The sequence below is a fragment of the Pangasianodon hypophthalmus genome, chromosome 26, assembly GCF_027358585.1.
Source record: "Pangasianodon hypophthalmus isolate fPanHyp1 chromosome 26, fPanHyp1.pri, whole genome shotgun sequence".
NCBI classification, from domain to species: domain Eukaryota; kingdom Metazoa; phylum Chordata; class Actinopteri; order Siluriformes; family Pangasiidae; genus Pangasianodon; species Pangasianodon hypophthalmus.
The window spans coordinates 12,525,907-12,545,061 of record NC_069735.1 but is presented as its reverse complement, the minus strand read 5'-3'; the positions used below and the strand labels follow the sequence as shown (position 1 = coordinate 12,545,061).

The 19,155-nt window shown below is 36.6% G+C and overlaps 1 protein-coding gene across 1 annotated transcript; it reads right to left on the bottom strand.

The window, feature by feature from the left end:
- Positions 1 to 5,549: 5,549 nt before the first annotated feature.
- LOC113537720 (cytolytic toxin-alpha) lies at positions 5,550 to 15,618 on the bottom strand. The gene is made up of 12 exons (XM_053229741.1): positions 15,260 to 15,618; positions 13,515 to 13,607; positions 9,197 to 10,956; positions 8,654 to 8,773; positions 8,193 to 8,281; positions 7,822 to 8,020; positions 7,625 to 7,738; positions 7,411 to 7,512; positions 7,197 to 7,285; positions 6,888 to 7,074; positions 6,695 to 6,808; positions 5,550 to 6,403 (listed from the first exon to the last, which is right to left on the bottom strand). The coding sequence occupies exons 2-12, from the start codon at positions 13,603 to 13,605 to the stop codon at positions 6,359 to 6,361; spliced, it is 2,910 nt and encodes a 969-aa protein (XP_053085716.1). The 5' UTR covers positions 13,606 to 13,607; positions 15,260 to 15,618; the 3' UTR covers positions 5,550 to 6,358.
- Positions 15,619 to 19,155: the final 3,537 nt, after the last annotated feature.

Sequence of the window (19,155 nt, the reverse complement as noted above, 5' to 3'; positions counted from 1 at the left end):
CAGTTCAGTCTCTAGTAGTAACGTAAAATTAAGCCTTAAGCAAAATATGAAGAGGCTAAAGACCACAATAATTATAGTGGAAATAACAAAATCATTTGTCCTTTCTATAAACATGGTAATACTAGTGGGGAAAAAGCTTTTGATGTGGAATGACGTGATATGCATCAGGCGTTATGTATATGTAAACAGGTGGGAGACAAAAATTAGATATGGGTCAAAATATCTGAATTGTGCTTCAAGTGCCACAATGTAAAGGTAACCAGTAACCATAGTCACAGGATCTCAATAGCAAACTGATGGCAGCAGAATCTGTGAATTACTGAGCATAGAGCTCTCATGGTGTTATGGACTAGTTCTGTATCATTAACCCATAGCAATTAGTGAGAGTAAAGATGTATACACTGCCTAAAGCAGAGCTGATGTAAGAAACTGGCATGCCTCAGGGTTCAATATTGAGTCTGCTTCAGTAATTCGTCTAGGGGTTCCTCTTGCTTTAATGATTTTCTTTCCCATTGTTTATAATGGATATCATGTGCATGTTTTCCATTTTCTCTACTTGCATTTTCCTTTTCATTCCCCATTCTCTCTCAGTGTTTTGCTTTCTGTGATCACACATTATTAATATTTGAGTTTTGCTACAGAGTATGGACTGATCTGAATTTGTATACCTAAGCAAGTTAGAGAAAAGCCCAGACAAGACCAAAGCGTGTAAGATGCCTTAGAAAAATCCCCAAAATATTTGCTTGCAACAGTATACAAGCTGCATAATGAAATTATTAATCAAAAAGATTAAACTCATCTAATAAAAGCTATTGCTTTAATGTAAGGTTTTTTTTTTACAGTGGTCTTAATAATGCTTTGATAGTCTACACTGACTGAACTTAGCATAAATAATGTATTTGCAACATGATGCAATGTATAATGTATATGAGGCAGTGTGTAAGAAGAGTATGAGTCATTTATAAGGAGAGTTTATGGCTTTCTGGCTAAAATTGGCTTCTCTTTCTCATTTTCAAGCCCAGATCTAATTTAAAAATGTATGCTCAGAGTTTATGCTTGTGAGCTATTTACTGTATATTGCCATACATTTTATAAGGTGTAATTTTTCAGGACATTTCTTTGTTGTAAAAAGGTAATTTTGTTCGTATTCCCGTGTTAGGTCAAAGATGTCATTGCACAGAGCTAATAAAGAGAATAAAATCATCAGATAATGTACTATACCATCTCTCACACATGCTTTTTCCTCTTTCTTATTTTTCTCTTTCATTTTCTATCATCTTCTCATCCCTATGTTAATTTATTGACTGGTTGATTGCTCATTTTGAGTTTTGACAGTTAAAACCATAATTCTGGCACCAACCTCAAGGCTTCTGTGACTGCACTTACTGAAAATACATATTTGATCTAAATCATACTTGAATGATACTTTATCTTATCATTCAAGACTTATTTTTGGCAAAAATAGGTCAATACATCAGTTACAAATATGCTATTTGAATCTAAGTGAAAGGCTTTGCGTATATAAATATATGTAAAATACACTCACCAGCAAAGTGAATAGGAACACCTGTACACCTACTGATTCATGCAATTATCCAATCAGCCAATCATGTGGCAGCAGAGCAATGGATAATATCATAGAGATACATGCAGGTCAAGAGCATCAGTTAATATTCACATTAAACATCAGAATGGAAGAAAATGCGATTTTAGTAACTTTGACCATGGCATAGTTGTTGGTGCCAGACGAAATGGTTTGAGTATTTCAGAAACTGCTGATCTCCTGGGATTTTAATGCACAACAGTCTCTAGAGTTTACACAGAATGGTGTGAAAAACAAAAACCATCCAGTGAGTGGCAGTTCTGTAGTAGGAAACCCCTTGTTAATGAGAGGGGTCAGTGCAGAATGGTCAGACTAGCTCGAGCTGACAGGAAGGTGACGGTAACTCAAATAAGCACTCTTTACAACCGTGGTGAGCAGAAAAGCATCTTGGAAAGCACAACAGGTCAGACCTTGAGGTGGATGGGGTACAACAGCAGAAGACCACATCAGGTTCTACCCCTGTCAGCCAAGAAGTCACTGTATTGTTCCACTGAAGTACAAGTCTAGCTTCCATATCTGTCTTTAACAGCTGCCAAAACACTGTGCTCTGTTAGTCCCTGCCACCTTTACAGTTTAGTCACATATAAGAGACACATTTTATCTCCTTCGTAATAAAATAGGTGCAGGCATCACGGCTGTGCATCATCAAAATATGCTGCATTTGTCATTTGAGATAAGCTATGTAATAACTACTTAATCATTTTAGGAGTAATATGAATATGTGCATAGCATTATATCATATAACATTAAAACATATACTGTGCAACAAGCACTTGCACAGTATATGTTTTAATGTTATATGTGTATGTTATGTTATAGAATGTTAATGTTATATGTTATATGCTTTTGTCAAAGTTTTTATATTTAAACAACTTGCCTGTTATAGAAATCGAGTGCTGCATACTGCATGAACTTGTATCGACTTGAATTAAATTGCAGCCTGTGCTTCTGATGAAGACGAAGCATGCAGCTGAGAGCAATCTGTGTGAATTAATCAGGCTCTGCTGAAAATAACATGCCACACCCAGGCAGTCGAGCAAAAGAAGAGAAGACAGAACAGAAAAGCACCTCACGGCTACATGAGGGAGCCAACACCCACCCTGCATGAACACACTGCAGTACAGATGAACACTCAGAAAGATACCCCAAGGGTGTAAGACATCGCAGAATTACTCTCTCGTGGACTCATCTGCAGCCTTCCTCTTCATTTCGCTCTTATTTTCAGTCTACTGCAGTTACTCACTGTATCACTCCCATTACAGAACTACAAATTATCTCTCATATCACCAAAAGTGACTTGAACAGACTTAAAATTTCCAACTGCAGGCTATCATTGTGTCATACATTAACTGTCAGTATTCATAGGTATATTGCTAAGCTATGATCATAGCACATGTGCAATCTTTTCCTCTTTAATGTCTGACATTTAAACGTTAAATACAACATACGAATTTTAAATATAAAGTTTATTTTAAATCATTTTAAATAATTTAAATTTTAAATAATTTTGTAATAAGATACATAACATTCTGTGAACAAGGTGGTGGTGGAGGGTGGGGTAGCAAGAATTTTGGGTCCTTTTAAAATGAGATCACTGGCCAAATGTAATGTAGAGGACTCAGGGACATGTAATGTAGAGGACTCAGGGACCCATATGCGGGATCCAGTGTCAAAAGGCAGGGTCAATTCACAGAAATTAGAAAGACAGACAAAACCAATAGGGAGACCCTAAGAGTAATCAGAGTTCAGGCACAGGCCAAGACATGGTAAATGCAGAGATATCCAAAATCCAAGATGGGTAATTCAGACAGGTAAACAGAGAAACAGAACTAGGTCAATACACAAGGCATTATTCAAAGGTTCAGAAGGTACACTGTTGTGAACAAATAGCAAGGCTTTGTGGTGTGTATGTGAGTTCATGTGCTTTATATACATATCAGACAGGAAATGAGTGTGAGCATAGAAGAAGTGTCCTAGAACTTGGGGGCAGATGTGATAGTACCTGTTGTGGATTCAGCATTTTTGTGGATTTGACATATTCCAGAAGGAGTGTTCTGCACTCTAGCCAGTGTCACTAGTCTGCTAGGGTTGCTTTGATTGCCAGGTTGTTTCCCACATCATAATTCTTTCAGCAGAACGGCTCTGAATCCATTTTCAGTGGAATCTACACTATATGTCCAAAAGTATGTGGATGTCTGTCCATGACCCCTATATTCTCAAACCTTTTCCACAATGCTGGAGGCACATTACTGTCTAGGATGTCTTTGTATGCTGTAGCATTACAGTTTCCCTTCACTGGAACTAAGAGGCTCGAACCTGTTCCAGCATGACGATGCCCTTGTGCACAAAGCCAGCTCCATGAAGACATTTTTGCCAAGGTTGGAAGAACTCGAGTGGAAGAACTCCAGTGGCCTGCAGAGAGCCCTGATAAGAACCTATTGTTCTTAAAATTAAATTTAAGCTGTGATCATAATGCTGTCATTTGAAATTCTTTTACTCTAGAGGGGTCCCTGGCTGAAAAAGTACCTCGTGCAGGGTGATCAAAGCTTGAGGTTGTAGAATATTCATTGTGCCATCATGTCCTTTGCCCAAAACGTTTGAGGATCTCTGTACTAGCCATACCCAAGACTGTGGTATCTTCTTACAACTTTAATGCATTTTAAAGAAGAAGATATACTAAAACACTGTAAGTATCAAATTATTTGGTTGTTGGAGCCTGTTTTTTTTTTTTTTTTTGTAAAACATAAGATCACTCTATATGAGTTTTTTAAAATTGTGTGTATGGTTATTTATATCAGTATCGTCTAATGCTATAACTATTTACACTCCTACTCTGCACTATATCATTCTTGCCCTTTACATGTTATAGACACTTTTATTACTTAAACAGCTCAAATTTAATCTTGTGATAGCATTTAATTCCACCAGATGGCACCAACATCCTTTCGAATGGCAACTCTTGTGACAATCTGAAGTGGAACCTTTTGAATTACTTTGAATATAAACACGTTTCATGAGTTTCAAATGTTAACTATACACATATTTAAAGAAATTGCATTACACCATTCTTTTTTTTTTTTTTTAAATAAACTTCCATCTGTCATATTTCCATCTCAGCACACCTTGGTGTACTATTCAGAAGCTACTGAAGACCTAGATGTGTTGGTTTAGGTGTGTTAGATTAGATCTGGAACTAATCACTGCAGGGGCAGGGTTGGACAGCCATGCTGCCATTTACTCTTGTTCTTTATACCTTTTCAAATGTCTGGCTGATCAATATACCATGATCAACATACCATCTCCTGCTTTTCCATTAACCAATCGCACCAAATAACAGCATTTATGTTTTACACAGGTAAGCCTAGGCTGCCAGTGGATATTCTCATAGTCATGTGGCTTAAATAAACTATGAGGATCTCCTGGATCTTTCTTCTTTACAAGCACAGGCATTTCCCCAAGAAGCAAGAGGGGCACTAGGGAAAGCCAATCCACAGGAAACAATGAGACCCCACACTGCATCTACACACACACACACACACACACAAACACAGCTTGACAGGATTGAGAAGCATCTAGCCATGAGAACAGTAATGCTGGCCAGGAGATTATTTTCCACATGAGAAACATGAGCATTTATATTACATATGAATATTATAAATACACAGTTTGTTTATGTGTACCCAAGCTCCACCTTAGCATCAGGGTGCACATGGAAAATGGTGTATCTCTAACTAGGAATGGGATCTAGGATATATTTCTCTCTGAGTGTGATTTGGTCAGTGTACAAAGGTGATCAAGATCACATTTTAGTTCATTTGCTCTCTCTATTTAGGTATTTTATGCACTATATTATGATACTGTTAAGGGAGAAGACACACATCAAGTTTAATATGTCACATTATGCCTTCTTTTGCTCAAGAAAAGAAAGTACAGGCAATGTGTCCGACCTTAGTTTTATTATTATTTATTCAATGATTATGGCCAGTACATTGTTAAAATGTTTTAAGCAAGAAGTAAATAGTTTCCCAATTCATAACAACAAAAAACTGAATCATATCATAATATATTTGGCCAATTCAATGATGTTTCATAATATTTCACATAGAGCAATTTTTTTTAAAATGAGCAATGAGTGCACTCTACAGGTCCAAAATTGAATTACAACAGCATTTCAGGTGGAACTGAAACAGAAAACAAGAAGTTAAGAAACAGTAAAGAAGTAAAGAAAGAGCAAATAAGAAGTTAACTTCAGCATATGAGGTATGAAGGGATAAGCAAAATTTTAAGCTTGATGTTTTGCTAATTACAGCCAGAATTGCACATTGCAGACTTTTGTGATGGATGATGTTTCAATCAGGTTTTTTTCCCCTAAATCATGGGAAAAATAGTGAACTCTTTTTTCATTAAAAGTCAGTTAGTCAATTAACAGACCTTTATTAGCTAAACTGGATCTTTATCTAAAACCTCAGAAAATGGGTTTAAATGGGTTTATCTAAAAACGACTGCCATCATTTCTGCTGCAAAAGTGTCTGTGTATATAGACTAATACAAACTATCCATATTATTTAAATAAAAGGTACAATAAAACTGTAAAACAGTAGCAAAGAATGTAGTGTGTTCATTTCTAACAGTAAAAAGCAACATTAAAATGTTGAAATGAACTGTTCATGAATTCTGATATACTTGAGCACAGAGCAAGACAAAAAAAAAAGCTCTTCAAAATGTACTCAGTGCTTCAGTGGCGATTTGGAATCCTCAAATATTGGCAGAAATAGTGGCTTTCATATTAACATCATCCACCTGGTAGAAAAAAGAAACATCTCTTTACTTTCCTGTTAGGCAAGAGAACTGTTCCTAAAATGTACAATGTAAGGGTAGTACGTAACTCAACATTAGACAGTCAGACATTTTCTCCTTGTACAAAAGACCAATGATGCGAACAAGAAACAAACTTGACTAAATGTTCTTTAGGTCCTTCTTTCTTTCTAACGGTTAGCCATATGCTTAAAATCATTCCACAGCAGTATATAGTGCATACGTTAATTTTTTAATAATTATTGTTTCCCCCATCATCATACGAAAACAACTTACTTCAATAATGCCGAAGTTGTTCATGAAGACATCTTCACTGATCAGAATTGAATTCACTTTCTCTACTGCTATACGGTGATTGAACGTGCAGAATCCCAGGCCATTCACAATTACCTGAACAAAGAAAATGTAACCTTCATTAATCCATTTGCTTAAAGTCTTGACTTTATTTCTTTTCTCCATAATATCACACCTCATAGCCTCCTGGATTAATAACCATGATGATATCAAAGGCTCCTCCTTTGACAAATGGGCCTCCTGGTATCTCAATGTAATTCTCCCATGTCCCATTCCTGCAGCTGTTAAGGACCACAGAGTTCATGCGGGGGTTGAAGTGGAAAGCGATGTCTTTTGACCCGGTCTGCAAATTTATTTTAAAGCTGAAAGAAATTGTTTTAACATTTAATTGACTGCACCAGATTCTATTGAGAAATTTCTAACTAATTTATTCCATATTGGTTTTCATTCAAACTGTCGTGTAGTGAAAACACAATCAGCATACCGTTCACAATCTGAAGGAACAACCCCTTGGAAGAATAACGCCACACCAGGTCTCAAGCCTCCAGGGATTGATCCCAAATATGGTTTGCTCTGTTATGGTTAAGCATCATTCCTTTTTTAATGATAAATCTCTAATCATATAATTATATTATCATATAAATGCAATCTTTTGGCTAGTTCAGTCATTCGGAAGATGACATGAAAATGTTACTCACAGGGTTGCAGACTGGATGAGGCACATCAGACTGGATGTTAGAAAGCTTTGTGCGTGAGATGCCAGAGTTTAGTTCCTTACCAAAAGTAGATGTGCTCCAGTTCTTGAAAAAAAAAATGCTTATGAAAATGATGCTTATGAAAAATTTTGAAAAAAAGAAACAAAACATATGCACTCATAAAACTGAAGAGCTTGAGTATACGTTATATACTTACTGGAACAATACCAATGATGTTCATGATGACGTCTCCATTAATGTTTAGTGTAGTCACTTTCTCCATTGGCATGCGGTGCTTGAACAGGTAATGCTTCTGCCCATTTACATATACCTGTACAGAAGTGTCATTAGTGTAAACACATTTACATTATTATTTACATTGTGTGGGTCAACTTATTATTTTATTCTCCATACCTCATAGCCTTCTGTTTTGGTCACAAAAAAAATATCAAAGGCTGATCCTTTGGAAATGGGACACCCTGATGTGATTTCTTCATTCTCCCAGCTCCCGTTCCTTTGGCTGTTATAGACCACTGACTCATTGAAGTCACAGCGCATGTGAAAACTGCGATCGCTGCCTTTCTCTGTCCCGGCTATAAGATTGAATTTAATGCTGTGTGTAGAATAAAAACTTCATATCAAACTACAAAAAAATCCATACAAAATACATAAGAATATTCTGGCAAAATTCTGACAAAAGTCAACATGATCCGATACTTTTATTTAGATCAATGCTTCCATTACTGAATACTTTTTGTCATGTGGTCAGTAACATGAATACATACGATTCTCCTGCTGCAAAAACAACCCCTTGGAAGTACAAAGCCATTCCAGTTTTCAGCCCTCCAGGAATTGTATCAGTGTAAGGAATGCTCTGTGGTGAGTATAAGCATATAACACATGAATTGGTGATATAATGTTTTTATTTAAACCAGACAACACTGATTTAGCTGACGCAACAACATTTCTACAAATTCTGCTTTCCATATTCAATAAAGTGAAAAGTCAGTAACATTTTCAAAATAATGACAATTTAGGCCATAAGATAGTGTTTATTGTTAACCTGAGCCATTTAGATAGTTCTAGTTTAAATCAAAAATTCACATGTAAAACTTGCAGTCAGCCTGGCCTGGCTTTCCACCATAGGGCACAAAAGATTTTTTTTTATTAACTAATAAATATTGAACTCAGTTATTCAATATGCTTAATGTGATTTTGGGATTCATTATGAACTGTTGCTACTCACAGGACTGTTGACAACATTTGTAACTTCTGACTTGATAGTAGAGAGAGACCATCGTGACATGCCCATACTGGTCATTATTTTAGTCCTTAGTTTATTAAACAGGGAAGGCATGGAGAAGTCCTGTGGGAAAAGAAATTAGGTGCTACATAATTAAATGAAAATATATGTTTACATATTACTGACAATTATAAATCATTTTATTTATTTAGTTTTGTTTTTATGTCTATACCCATAATGAGAGAAATATGTGTAGTAGAACATCTGAACTGCCTTGTAATACGAGGAATTAAAAGTTGATTTCTATTTTAGGACTTTATTCTTATTTAAAAATAATAATAATAAAAAAATAAGAGACTCTTAATTTATAATCAAATTTTACATGTAGCTTTTATAAAAATTAAACCAAACCATATGCATGCATGAACAGGAATTATATATATATATATATATATATATATATATATATATATATATATATATATATATATATATATATATATATATATATATATATATATATATATGTATACAATCTTAACTGACCCATTGGCCCACTGTGACATCGAACTTCCCAGGAAATGAGAAGGGGACAGAGTCGCTGGCTTCACTCACTCCCCCATCACTAACAGCTCTGTATCGGACCCAGTATTGTTGTGCTGGCTTTAGTCCAGTCAGTGTGAAGCTGGTCTGTGCATCTGAAGTTTTGATGACTTTCCATGCATCAACATCAGCTGCTGAATCAGTTGGTGGTGTCATCCTGTACTCAACTCTGAACTGAACCGTCTCACCGGTTGGGGATTTTGAAAGCTTTAGGGTGACTTTCTCATAACTGGTCTCCACCATGGGTAGAGGCGGTTTGGATACAGGCTGGAACTTAGGATTTTTCAGTTTGCCTTTCTGATAAAGTCGGATGGAGTTTCCTGGATTGCTGGAGTCAGAGATGGAGGCAAGGACGAACTTGATTTTCTTTTCATTTTTATTGGCCTTTGAAAAACTTGTAAAGAGAGAAAGATTCTGCCTCATGCTTGCAGAAATGTCAGGAGAAGTGAACCAGGGCTGTGTTGCTTGGAGTGAGAAATCTTTTGCATGTTTTTGCCCCAAATTTGCAAACCCTTCAGAGCTCACAAAGTCTTGTAAAGCCACAAGGTAGGAGTCTTCATTCCTTAAAGATGTAAATGACAAGCAAACCACCACATCAACGTCAGCATCAAAGAGGATGGAATGGAGAGACCCTGATGATTTCACAACTGTCAGGTCCTTCAGCCCACTGGTATAGGAGCTCAGTATATTTATTTCAGTTGTAATGTCGTCTAACCATTTGTTCATGTTGCTAGCTGTGAAGGGTGACATGTAATGGATGTCCAGGATGTCCCCCAGTGCCTTGTCCTCCTGTGTCCCACCCCGAATAGCTGGCAAAACTCTGACCAGTGCCTTCTGGAATGCTATCTTATAAGAACTGTGTAAGTCCTGAAACTGTCTAATCCTGTCTTTTACATCAGGGAAATTGTCTGTTGTTTGATTTTTGTTCAAATCATTGCATCTTCTCTCTACTTCACCAAGCTCCTCCAGCAGTTTTTCTGTTTGATGCACCAGGCTCATGCTGATTTCTCTCACCAGCTTAGCAGCCTTATTATCCAAAAGCATGAGAGGATACAGCCACACAGTCATCGGTACACCTTTACTGTTTCTTTCTTTCAACAGAGTGGGCAACCTCTTGCATGCCCTCAGAGCCTCTGTGTATGTGGTGGGGTTTTCTTCAAGCTCATAGTCACCATAAAATGTGACACTGATATTCTCAGCCAGTTTTTTTTCATCTTCATTAATCTTTACGGATGCTTCCCCCTCAATGGAAATGGTAGGGATCTTCTTGACCACGGCATGAAGGTTTCCTTCAATAGCTTGTTTGCTCTCATTTTCTGCACTTGTATAATCAAACACCATGAAAGCACAAGCTCCAAACAGTACAGCTGTAACTACATGAGTGGCTGTTTTCTGGTCGAATACTTGTGGATAGGTGATATTGCCAAGCTCCTTCATAGTGAGTTGTTCAAATTTTGTTGTCTGGCTGTACTGCATGGTAACTCTGCACTGACGTGCTGAGGATTTGGTATCATGCAGGTACTTGGCTGATCCTCCAACCTCCACCAACCCACCTAAGAAACTGGCTTTAAGGGAAGCGCTTATATCTAGGAGGTTGGCCTTTTCAGAGAGAGTGTCAGAGGCAGCAAGCTTGACAAATGTTTTAGCCTGGTCATGCACATCAAGATCGTCACGCAATGCTTGCTTATCCCATAAAGTAACACCTGAAACAAGAGAGCGATGAGAAATGATAGATGTATCACAAATGACATTACTTTTTAGAAAATATTCTATATGATTCAATGTGGTCACATAGTGTAAAACCATTTGACATTAGTAGACATGAGTCACACTGGATTCTGATCGTGCATTGTACAGTATGGAATCCTAGTATCTAGAAATGAAAATGAACCTCTCAAAATAACCACTGGTGTGGTTTTTTTTTTTTTTTTTAAACAGTTATTAAATAATGTGCTAGTTTTAACAATGATGAGTTTCCATCCAGATTTGATGGAGTATTAAGCCATACTCGAGTTGTACTAGTTTTACATGGGCGAGTGGGGTCTACCATGTGAATCAGTTTTACAGACTGTTATTAATTGTTATGGTCATGTGACCTACTATTGATCAGCACAACCTATGTGACCATGCATACTTCAAGTGCTTATAATAAAGGTCAAAGCAATCTGTTGTATTAATAAGAGATGCATGTAGTATACTCCCATCTCTGTGTTTATACAGAAATCACTTGTCCTGTGTGACTCGATCATAATTACTATAGACATCCTCTGGCAAAATTAATAATCAGCCATATGCCCAGAAATTCTTATTCTGTCCGAATAGTACTTAAGCTTTAGTCATATTATACAATACAAGCACCCTGCACCCTCATGAAAGTGTTCTGGAAGCTGCTGATCAATATTTTCTGTGTACATTTAGACATCCAATTAATTTTTTTCCACCTATATGTAGTTTATTACACCTGTTTCTCTTTGTGCCAATATGCAAGTGTATAAATGTATAAATAAATTTCAGTGGTCTTGTGTTCTCTCTAATCTTGTTCAGCACTGTACGGAAATGTATGTCTTGAAAATTTGCAACATAACATTGCCTTGTTTTTAAAAAAAAAAACTTTCCTTCTAAACTATCAAAATAAATATGAAATAAATATGTTCGTGCCTCTTGAATCAGTGACCCATTTGCAGAATTTCAAATATTACTTCAGAGTTTAGCTTTTACATACACAGCAATTCAAGTGTATGTTTTATAGTTCAAATGTATCAACTTTACTTTGAAACCCAGTTAAGATTCCAACAGGGTAGTCTAATCTCAGTGCTAGTTATGTTATTTTGTAACATCCCAAACTGGTGTATTGATGAGGTTCTGGAATAATTTCACTTCATTTCACTTCAAACAGTCAGCTTCAGGTCCAGTTATTGAAAACATGTTGCAGTTATGTTTGCAAAGGCACAATGCTGTAATCTCAGATGTGGTGACAAAACTCTGTCAAACTAACCCTATTAGTTTAGCGTTTCAGAGGGGAGGTCCTCTGCCACCTCATAGAAAAGAATAGCGTATTTTAAGGACCATTTTTTCTGTGGGGGAGACTGGTGAACATGTGCTTTGTGCAAGAGGTTAAAGAAGCTTCCAGTATATACCTATTCTGAAACCATTACTTCAGCTTCTAACTAACGAAGAGATTCAATGCTTTGTTGCTAAACTCTCATAAAACTAGAGGTTAAACTTATGGCAAACACCATACAGATGACTATGTAGTGTACATGTGTATAATGCCGACACAAACTATGACTAAAAGAACAACCAAATTAGCAAATAAAGGGCAACATCAACTGGAAATCAAATTGCTAAATAAATAAACAAATAGATGACATATAAAAAATCTGTATTACCGCCATATGCACAGATTATCTTTGTGTCTAGGTCATAATGACCATCAAAGCAGGATATTAAAGCAGGAGATTAAAAATGAGGTCATACTTCCCTAAAAATCTTGTTGCTGGTGAACGATTTCATTAATTCACAGCCCTAAATTACAATTTCATTTCCAGGACACCAAAACAGAAAGCTGCCGAGAAGCTGCCATATGTTGCTTTATTTATCTTTTCATTTGTGCCTTCACTGTCGATTTTCTAACAGCATTACCCAACATGACAATAAAGACTACTACATATTTTTTGTTGTAACTTAATTCATATAGGTAATTTATATTAACAATATCTAAGAAATAAATTTTAAAAAAAGATATTGAGTTAAAATTAAAAAAGAATTCTCTTAGGATCAACTTGACCTTATTGGTTAACTAATCAGTGCTAGGAATGAGCACAAATATTTAAGGTGCAACTTAATATGACGGACCAATTGCCAATATGAGAGATGCAAAACTCTTCGCCCATGTTAAATGAAAGCTCTGCAGTCGCTGAAACTATCATACAGCTATGATTATGTCACTAATATGCAGAAAGCTTTTACTGGAATTATTTAGCCACATATGCAACAAGCTCACTAGTCAGCATCTTCATGCTTCCGAGGATAAAATCTTTTCATCTTTTCAACAATAAAAGTTTCCATCTTCTCTCTTAATCTTTTTATCTACACACAGCTACTTCTAATTCGAATATAGCACTCTCATCATAACCCCCCCCCCCCCCCCCCCCCCCACACTTTTTCAGAAAAAGCATGAATGTGAGTCAAATCGTTCTTGCTTTAGAATGGATAATAAACATTACAATCTACATAATTACACTATAAATGAGAGGTTTACCTGGAATAAAAGAATCAGTGCGGCAGTCGTACAACATGCCAGGATACAGGGCCCTTCCCAGGGCTGCCATCTCAATTATTTTAGCCTCCATGTCTGCCAAGTAAAACACAGTGTCATTAATGTGCATTTCTAGTTTATCTATGATGAGTGTCGTCCAGATAAATGGAGCATACAGTATTTTATATGTAACCATCTTGTGAGGGGTAATGGAGCTTATTTAATTAATGAGCAGTGAATCCTGGAGGTAGGAATGGCTGAATTTTCTCTAAGCCTAACTCTTTCAAAACTAAAATCCAAATTGACATGGTGCCTCCAATTAAGAAAGCTGTAGTCAAAATATGACTTTGGTACACTATGCAACTCTTAATAAAATTAATTATTCTAAATATATTTGTTATGGGCTTATTACTCTCCCTCAGAATACAAAATAAATTCAGTATCAAAAGAAATCAATGCCAGGTTAATATTTTTTAAGAAAACAAAACTTATTGATTTTGCGAATTTAAATATGATGAACCAAGAGTGATTCCCAAGGAACCAGCAACGACTAAAATCAGATATACTGTCCTGTAATTTTCTGTACCGAAATAGAGAGCACAAATGACTCTGTTCAAACAATTCAAATGGACAAAAAGACCCAGCTTACAATAATTGAATGAACAAGTAACTCAATTCAAAGATTCCAACAGATATAAACCCCAGCTTACAATAATTGAATGAACAAATGACTCAGTTCAAAGATTCGATATAATTATATAATTATATATAATAATAATTATAAAATTAATTATATTAATTAATAATAATTATAATTATTTATTATAATAAAAAATATAATAAATATAATTAAAATGTTACGTGTTACTTCCCTAACACATCTATTACTTACGCAAACGTTGATCACACTACAAACATGACAAAACTGTAATGCTATAAGAAACAGAAAACATTAATTCATTGTTTACCTGGAGCTTTAGTCTATAATTAGCTCACCTCACCTCACCTCTTACCTGACAAGTCTTCGGGTTTGAGTCGTTCGTTCATCACGTGACAGCCCCATAAACTTAACCAATGCAGTCTGAGCCGGAAAGAGAATTGATTAGTTCATCTCTCCAGTCTTCGGGTTTGAGTCTTTCGTTCATCACGTTCATAAAGAGTCTTTATTACCTTTACCACATTCAGTGTTATGGAAAAGAACCATCATGACAGAAATTAAAAGCAACAATTTGAGACCAGAAACACATCACGTAACTGTAAGAGTAAATAATTATAATAATAATAATAATAAATAATTACTATGCACCCGTTTGTAAGGAAGGTTGTAAATTAACTAATTTCTCTATCCAATGCTGTCATGTCACGTGACAAAAGAACGAACGACTCGAAAGACTGGAAAGGTGAACTAATCAATTCTCTTTCCGGCTCAGGCTGCATTGGTTAAGCTTATGGGGCGGTCACGTGATGAACGAACGCCTCAGACTCGAAGACTCGAAACAGGTGAACTAATTCCAGTACAGAACCTGTAGGATGCTGCGCATGCGCGACTGAACGACTCACTCCCCGAGATGACTCGTTCTTCCCGAGTCACATTAAAGATTCGTTCAAAATGAACGAATCGTTCAAGAACGACCCATCACTAAACGAAATGTCAATAGGTCATCTCAAACGGTTACTACACACACCAGCCACACAAGGTCGTGATGGAAAACCTCTGAGGCTAGCCAAAAGTTTAAAATGTCATGTACCGAATCTGTCCAGCCAGTGGAGAGATGAATCACGTCTCACAAAACCAGGGGAACCTCCCTTACCACCGTAGATCAGTCTTTCCTCCGTAGAAAATGCAAAATCACCCGAGACGAAGATCCGCACAGGTGCCTTAGAGCACTCAAAATGGCCGACGATTGAAGTCAACGCAGAGTTCTAAAACAGTTCAAAACCTGACAAAACACCAAAAACCCTCCAAATTTAAAACAAATAAAATAATCAAAAGAAATAATCCTGGGCACGTGCAGTCACTAAAGTTGATTATTTCTGTTTTTTGTTTTTTTTAACTCCCCGAGCAGCTCATAAAGATGTGTCCAGGCACCTCTCTCGTCTTGTGTGAACTCTCCTCCTCCTACTTCTTCTTATTAGCTAATCAAAAAGTCATACAGAACTTATGACAGCTTAACCACAGACAGCTTATTGGATGACATGCAAACACGTTAAATGACTCACATATGCAACATTCAAATTTCAACTTTTACATTTCCACAATGCAGTACAGTATCCATACAGTATCGAAACAAACACAGGAACATAACACAATATACATATACACACATGTATACACAAAGGTTTGTACACCCCAGCCCAATTACACACTTTATTGATTTCCGAAGTGAAAACAAGTAAATCCAAACACTGCAACAGATTATTTTAATTCTCCTATTATGTTCATAAATCATCGAGGTTTGTGGATCAGTTTGACCCTGTATTGCTAAAACACCTCACAATAGCCATAAAACATATTTTAATCTACCATTTCATTTGACATTATTTATCAACTACTTAAGCATGATTAAACAGCTACATTCAAGTTTTTCCTTCCTATATTGTCTGTATTCGTTTAAAGACATGCATTGCTGAATAAAATAAGGTGTAGAAAAACAGTTTTATTTACTGTGAGGGAGGATGCTGGGAACATCACATTAACTTCTGTGCCCAAATTCAGGTTAAACCAGATAATTTATGCAAAGTCAACATTGTGGGAGCAATTTTGTCATAGATTCGTCTTCAGCTCAACAAATTAAAAATGAGTTTCATGATCATTATCTGTTCTCTCTACTCCAGTTGAATGAACAAAAAAGTATTACAAACTTTGCCCTAGAATTACCCTATAATTAAGGCAAATCAGTTGATTTATCTGCCACACAGTGTGTGATCAATCCTGTTTTGAAGAAACAAATATGAGACACATTAAAATCGACATACGTACAGTATGTCTTAAAACTGGGGCGTCAGAGAATTCTTGTGGGAACTATGAGAATTTTCCAGTTTGGATTTGACCTTGCTCTAACTCATTCGGCTCTGTTACAACCCCAATTAGTCTAGGGGTATGTGGGGAATAACACTTATTTGATTATTAAAAATATCAGTTGTGGGTGTGTAGTCAGGGACCAAGAACCAGTAGAGCAAATCAATCCAGGTGATTTATTTATCTATTTACAAGTGGAAGAGTGTGATAGTGGTAATATTTACAAATTATTTACAATTACACGTAACAAAACACAAAAGGGGGAAAGGGACACAAGCGGCACCAAAGCAAAGAAATGAACAAAACAAGTCTAACTAGTTTCAAACCCTCTAACCTAACTATAACAAAAGACAGAAAAATAAATCTTCAGCGTCCAGGACGCTCTAACTACCTACTCTATCTATGCAAACCAAAAGTACAGAGGGTGGTGCTCGCTCCTAACCTAGTGTATCTAATACAAAAAAAGAGAATTCCTACGTGCTGTACAATGTATGCCATGTGACATACTTATCTGTCCACTTTTCCCCAACACAAACCAGGGTAACGAGCACTAAGTTTAACTATACTAACAAGTGACTAGAACAACGCGGGGGGAAACATGGAACAATTGACATACAAGAACAAAACACAGTAAGGCAGCGTAACTAGAACACAGAAAAAAACAGAGGTACGACAGGGTTTTAGTTTTAACAACCAGAACAACAACCTCCCGATGAACGAATGGCTGCGGGTTTTAAATAGGCGGGGTCAGAGGTGGCTTGGTTGTCATGGCCGATGACATCAGCGGGGATAATCGAGACGGACAGGAACGTTATCCAATGAGGCATTTGCTGCAGAGAGAGAGAAAGAGAGGGAGGGCGAGAGAAAAGGGGAGGGAACAAAACATAAAAACATGCGGACATACCCCAGAACGTAACAGGCTCTGTTTGTCTTAATTAATCAAACATTAACAACCACCGTGTGTAGAGACAAAGCCAGAGAGGTGTCTAGGTTGGCACTGGTAGGCTCTAACATCTAATTGGCCACTCTCAATGCCAGAAGCTTGCCTTTAGTCAGCTCTTCTGTTCAAACAAATATGATCAAGAAAATGATTAACCCTGTTCAAGTATTTCACATGTACCTTCTCAATCACTGCTGATGATGGGTTGTGGAAACATCAGTGAATATTATTGACTTTTATGATAGTCTCATAATAGTCGTAAGTAAAAATACACAGAATGGTAAGAAGAAGCGAGGCTGAGGCTAATTTCTTTCTAGCCCAGATTGCAGATTCACATAGCCTGTTGTTGATAGTCCTGCCAAGTGACTGAAACACCACCTAGATTTCATGAGCATTGGGTTTAAATTTATTTAAGCCTATTTTTAAGAGATTTTTTTAAAGTTTTGAAGTGGAATTACATCAAACTGAAATTCAAATTAAATCTTGTAATAATGTAGTGTAGACAATTCAAAATTAGTTTTTTGGCAGCACAATCTATTCCAATTTCAGTTCAAGTTTCAATACCTACATCGCTGACTGAAAACACTACTCACTCACTGAAATGCTGGCAATCAAATCTGTGCCCATTTGCTTTTCCCCAGCAAAATAAAAAGTCCCCAGATGTAGTGTTTTGAAAGTTTGAATATGAATTTGATATGAATTGTGCCACCAAAAACTGAATTTGAATTTTCTACACCCGAAAAACAAAAATTATTTGAAACATGGAACACAACTTCAGTTTGATGTAATTCAACTACAAACCTTCACTTACAAATTAAAGGCAAAAAATTCTGATTTGTACAATTCAGATTGTAGTGATATATTTCTCATTCCATAGGGATATTCTTTCTTTAAATTTTATAGTTAGTCACTTCCTGCCACTTGTGAGCAGTAAACATGGTCTACGTCTTAATACACGGTTGGGACTGCTCTTGTTAATCTCTTCTCTGTTCTCCATATTTAGCTAACTCGCTAATATAATGTCAGGTTTGTATAGATTCGGTGGGGGTGTGGCGTATCTCGAACTCTATTGGCTGTTGTGTAACAGTCAAGCACTTCAACTTGAGGTCACTCTGACTTCCTGTTTTAGAATAAATCACATCAACATATGGAGTTACATCACAGCTAAGAAGCCATTTCATGGTGATTTAATTAATCTCCTAACTCACATACATGCTCTTTCTGCATCTGTTCATATGTCAGATCCTTAAATTTATTTAATTATTTCCAGCACATTTGCTGTAAATACAAGTTTTTCATGGTTTAGAATTAGCATACTGTGATGGCTGTCTCACTCGGTCACCAACCCTGTCCTTAAAGGCTCTAAAAAAGCCTTACTTACCCAACAGACTCCACCCAACTACCCTCCATGAACATCTACCTGCAAGCTCCATGTTGTCTGACCTTTTTTTTTTTTTGATGTCTTAAAACACACCACACACAAGTCCAGCACTCCCAAAAGAGCTGTGTATCCACAGAAAACCGCCCAGTTAGTGGTACAGCAGATAAAAGCACTGCTGCAGCTGGCTGTCCTTCATGATGAAGCACCCTTTCCATCATTGCTGGTGACAGGTTTTACCATCCTCCCATATTTATCCAACCATCTCTTCTTCAGTACTCTATTGGCGGGACACTTAATGTACCCT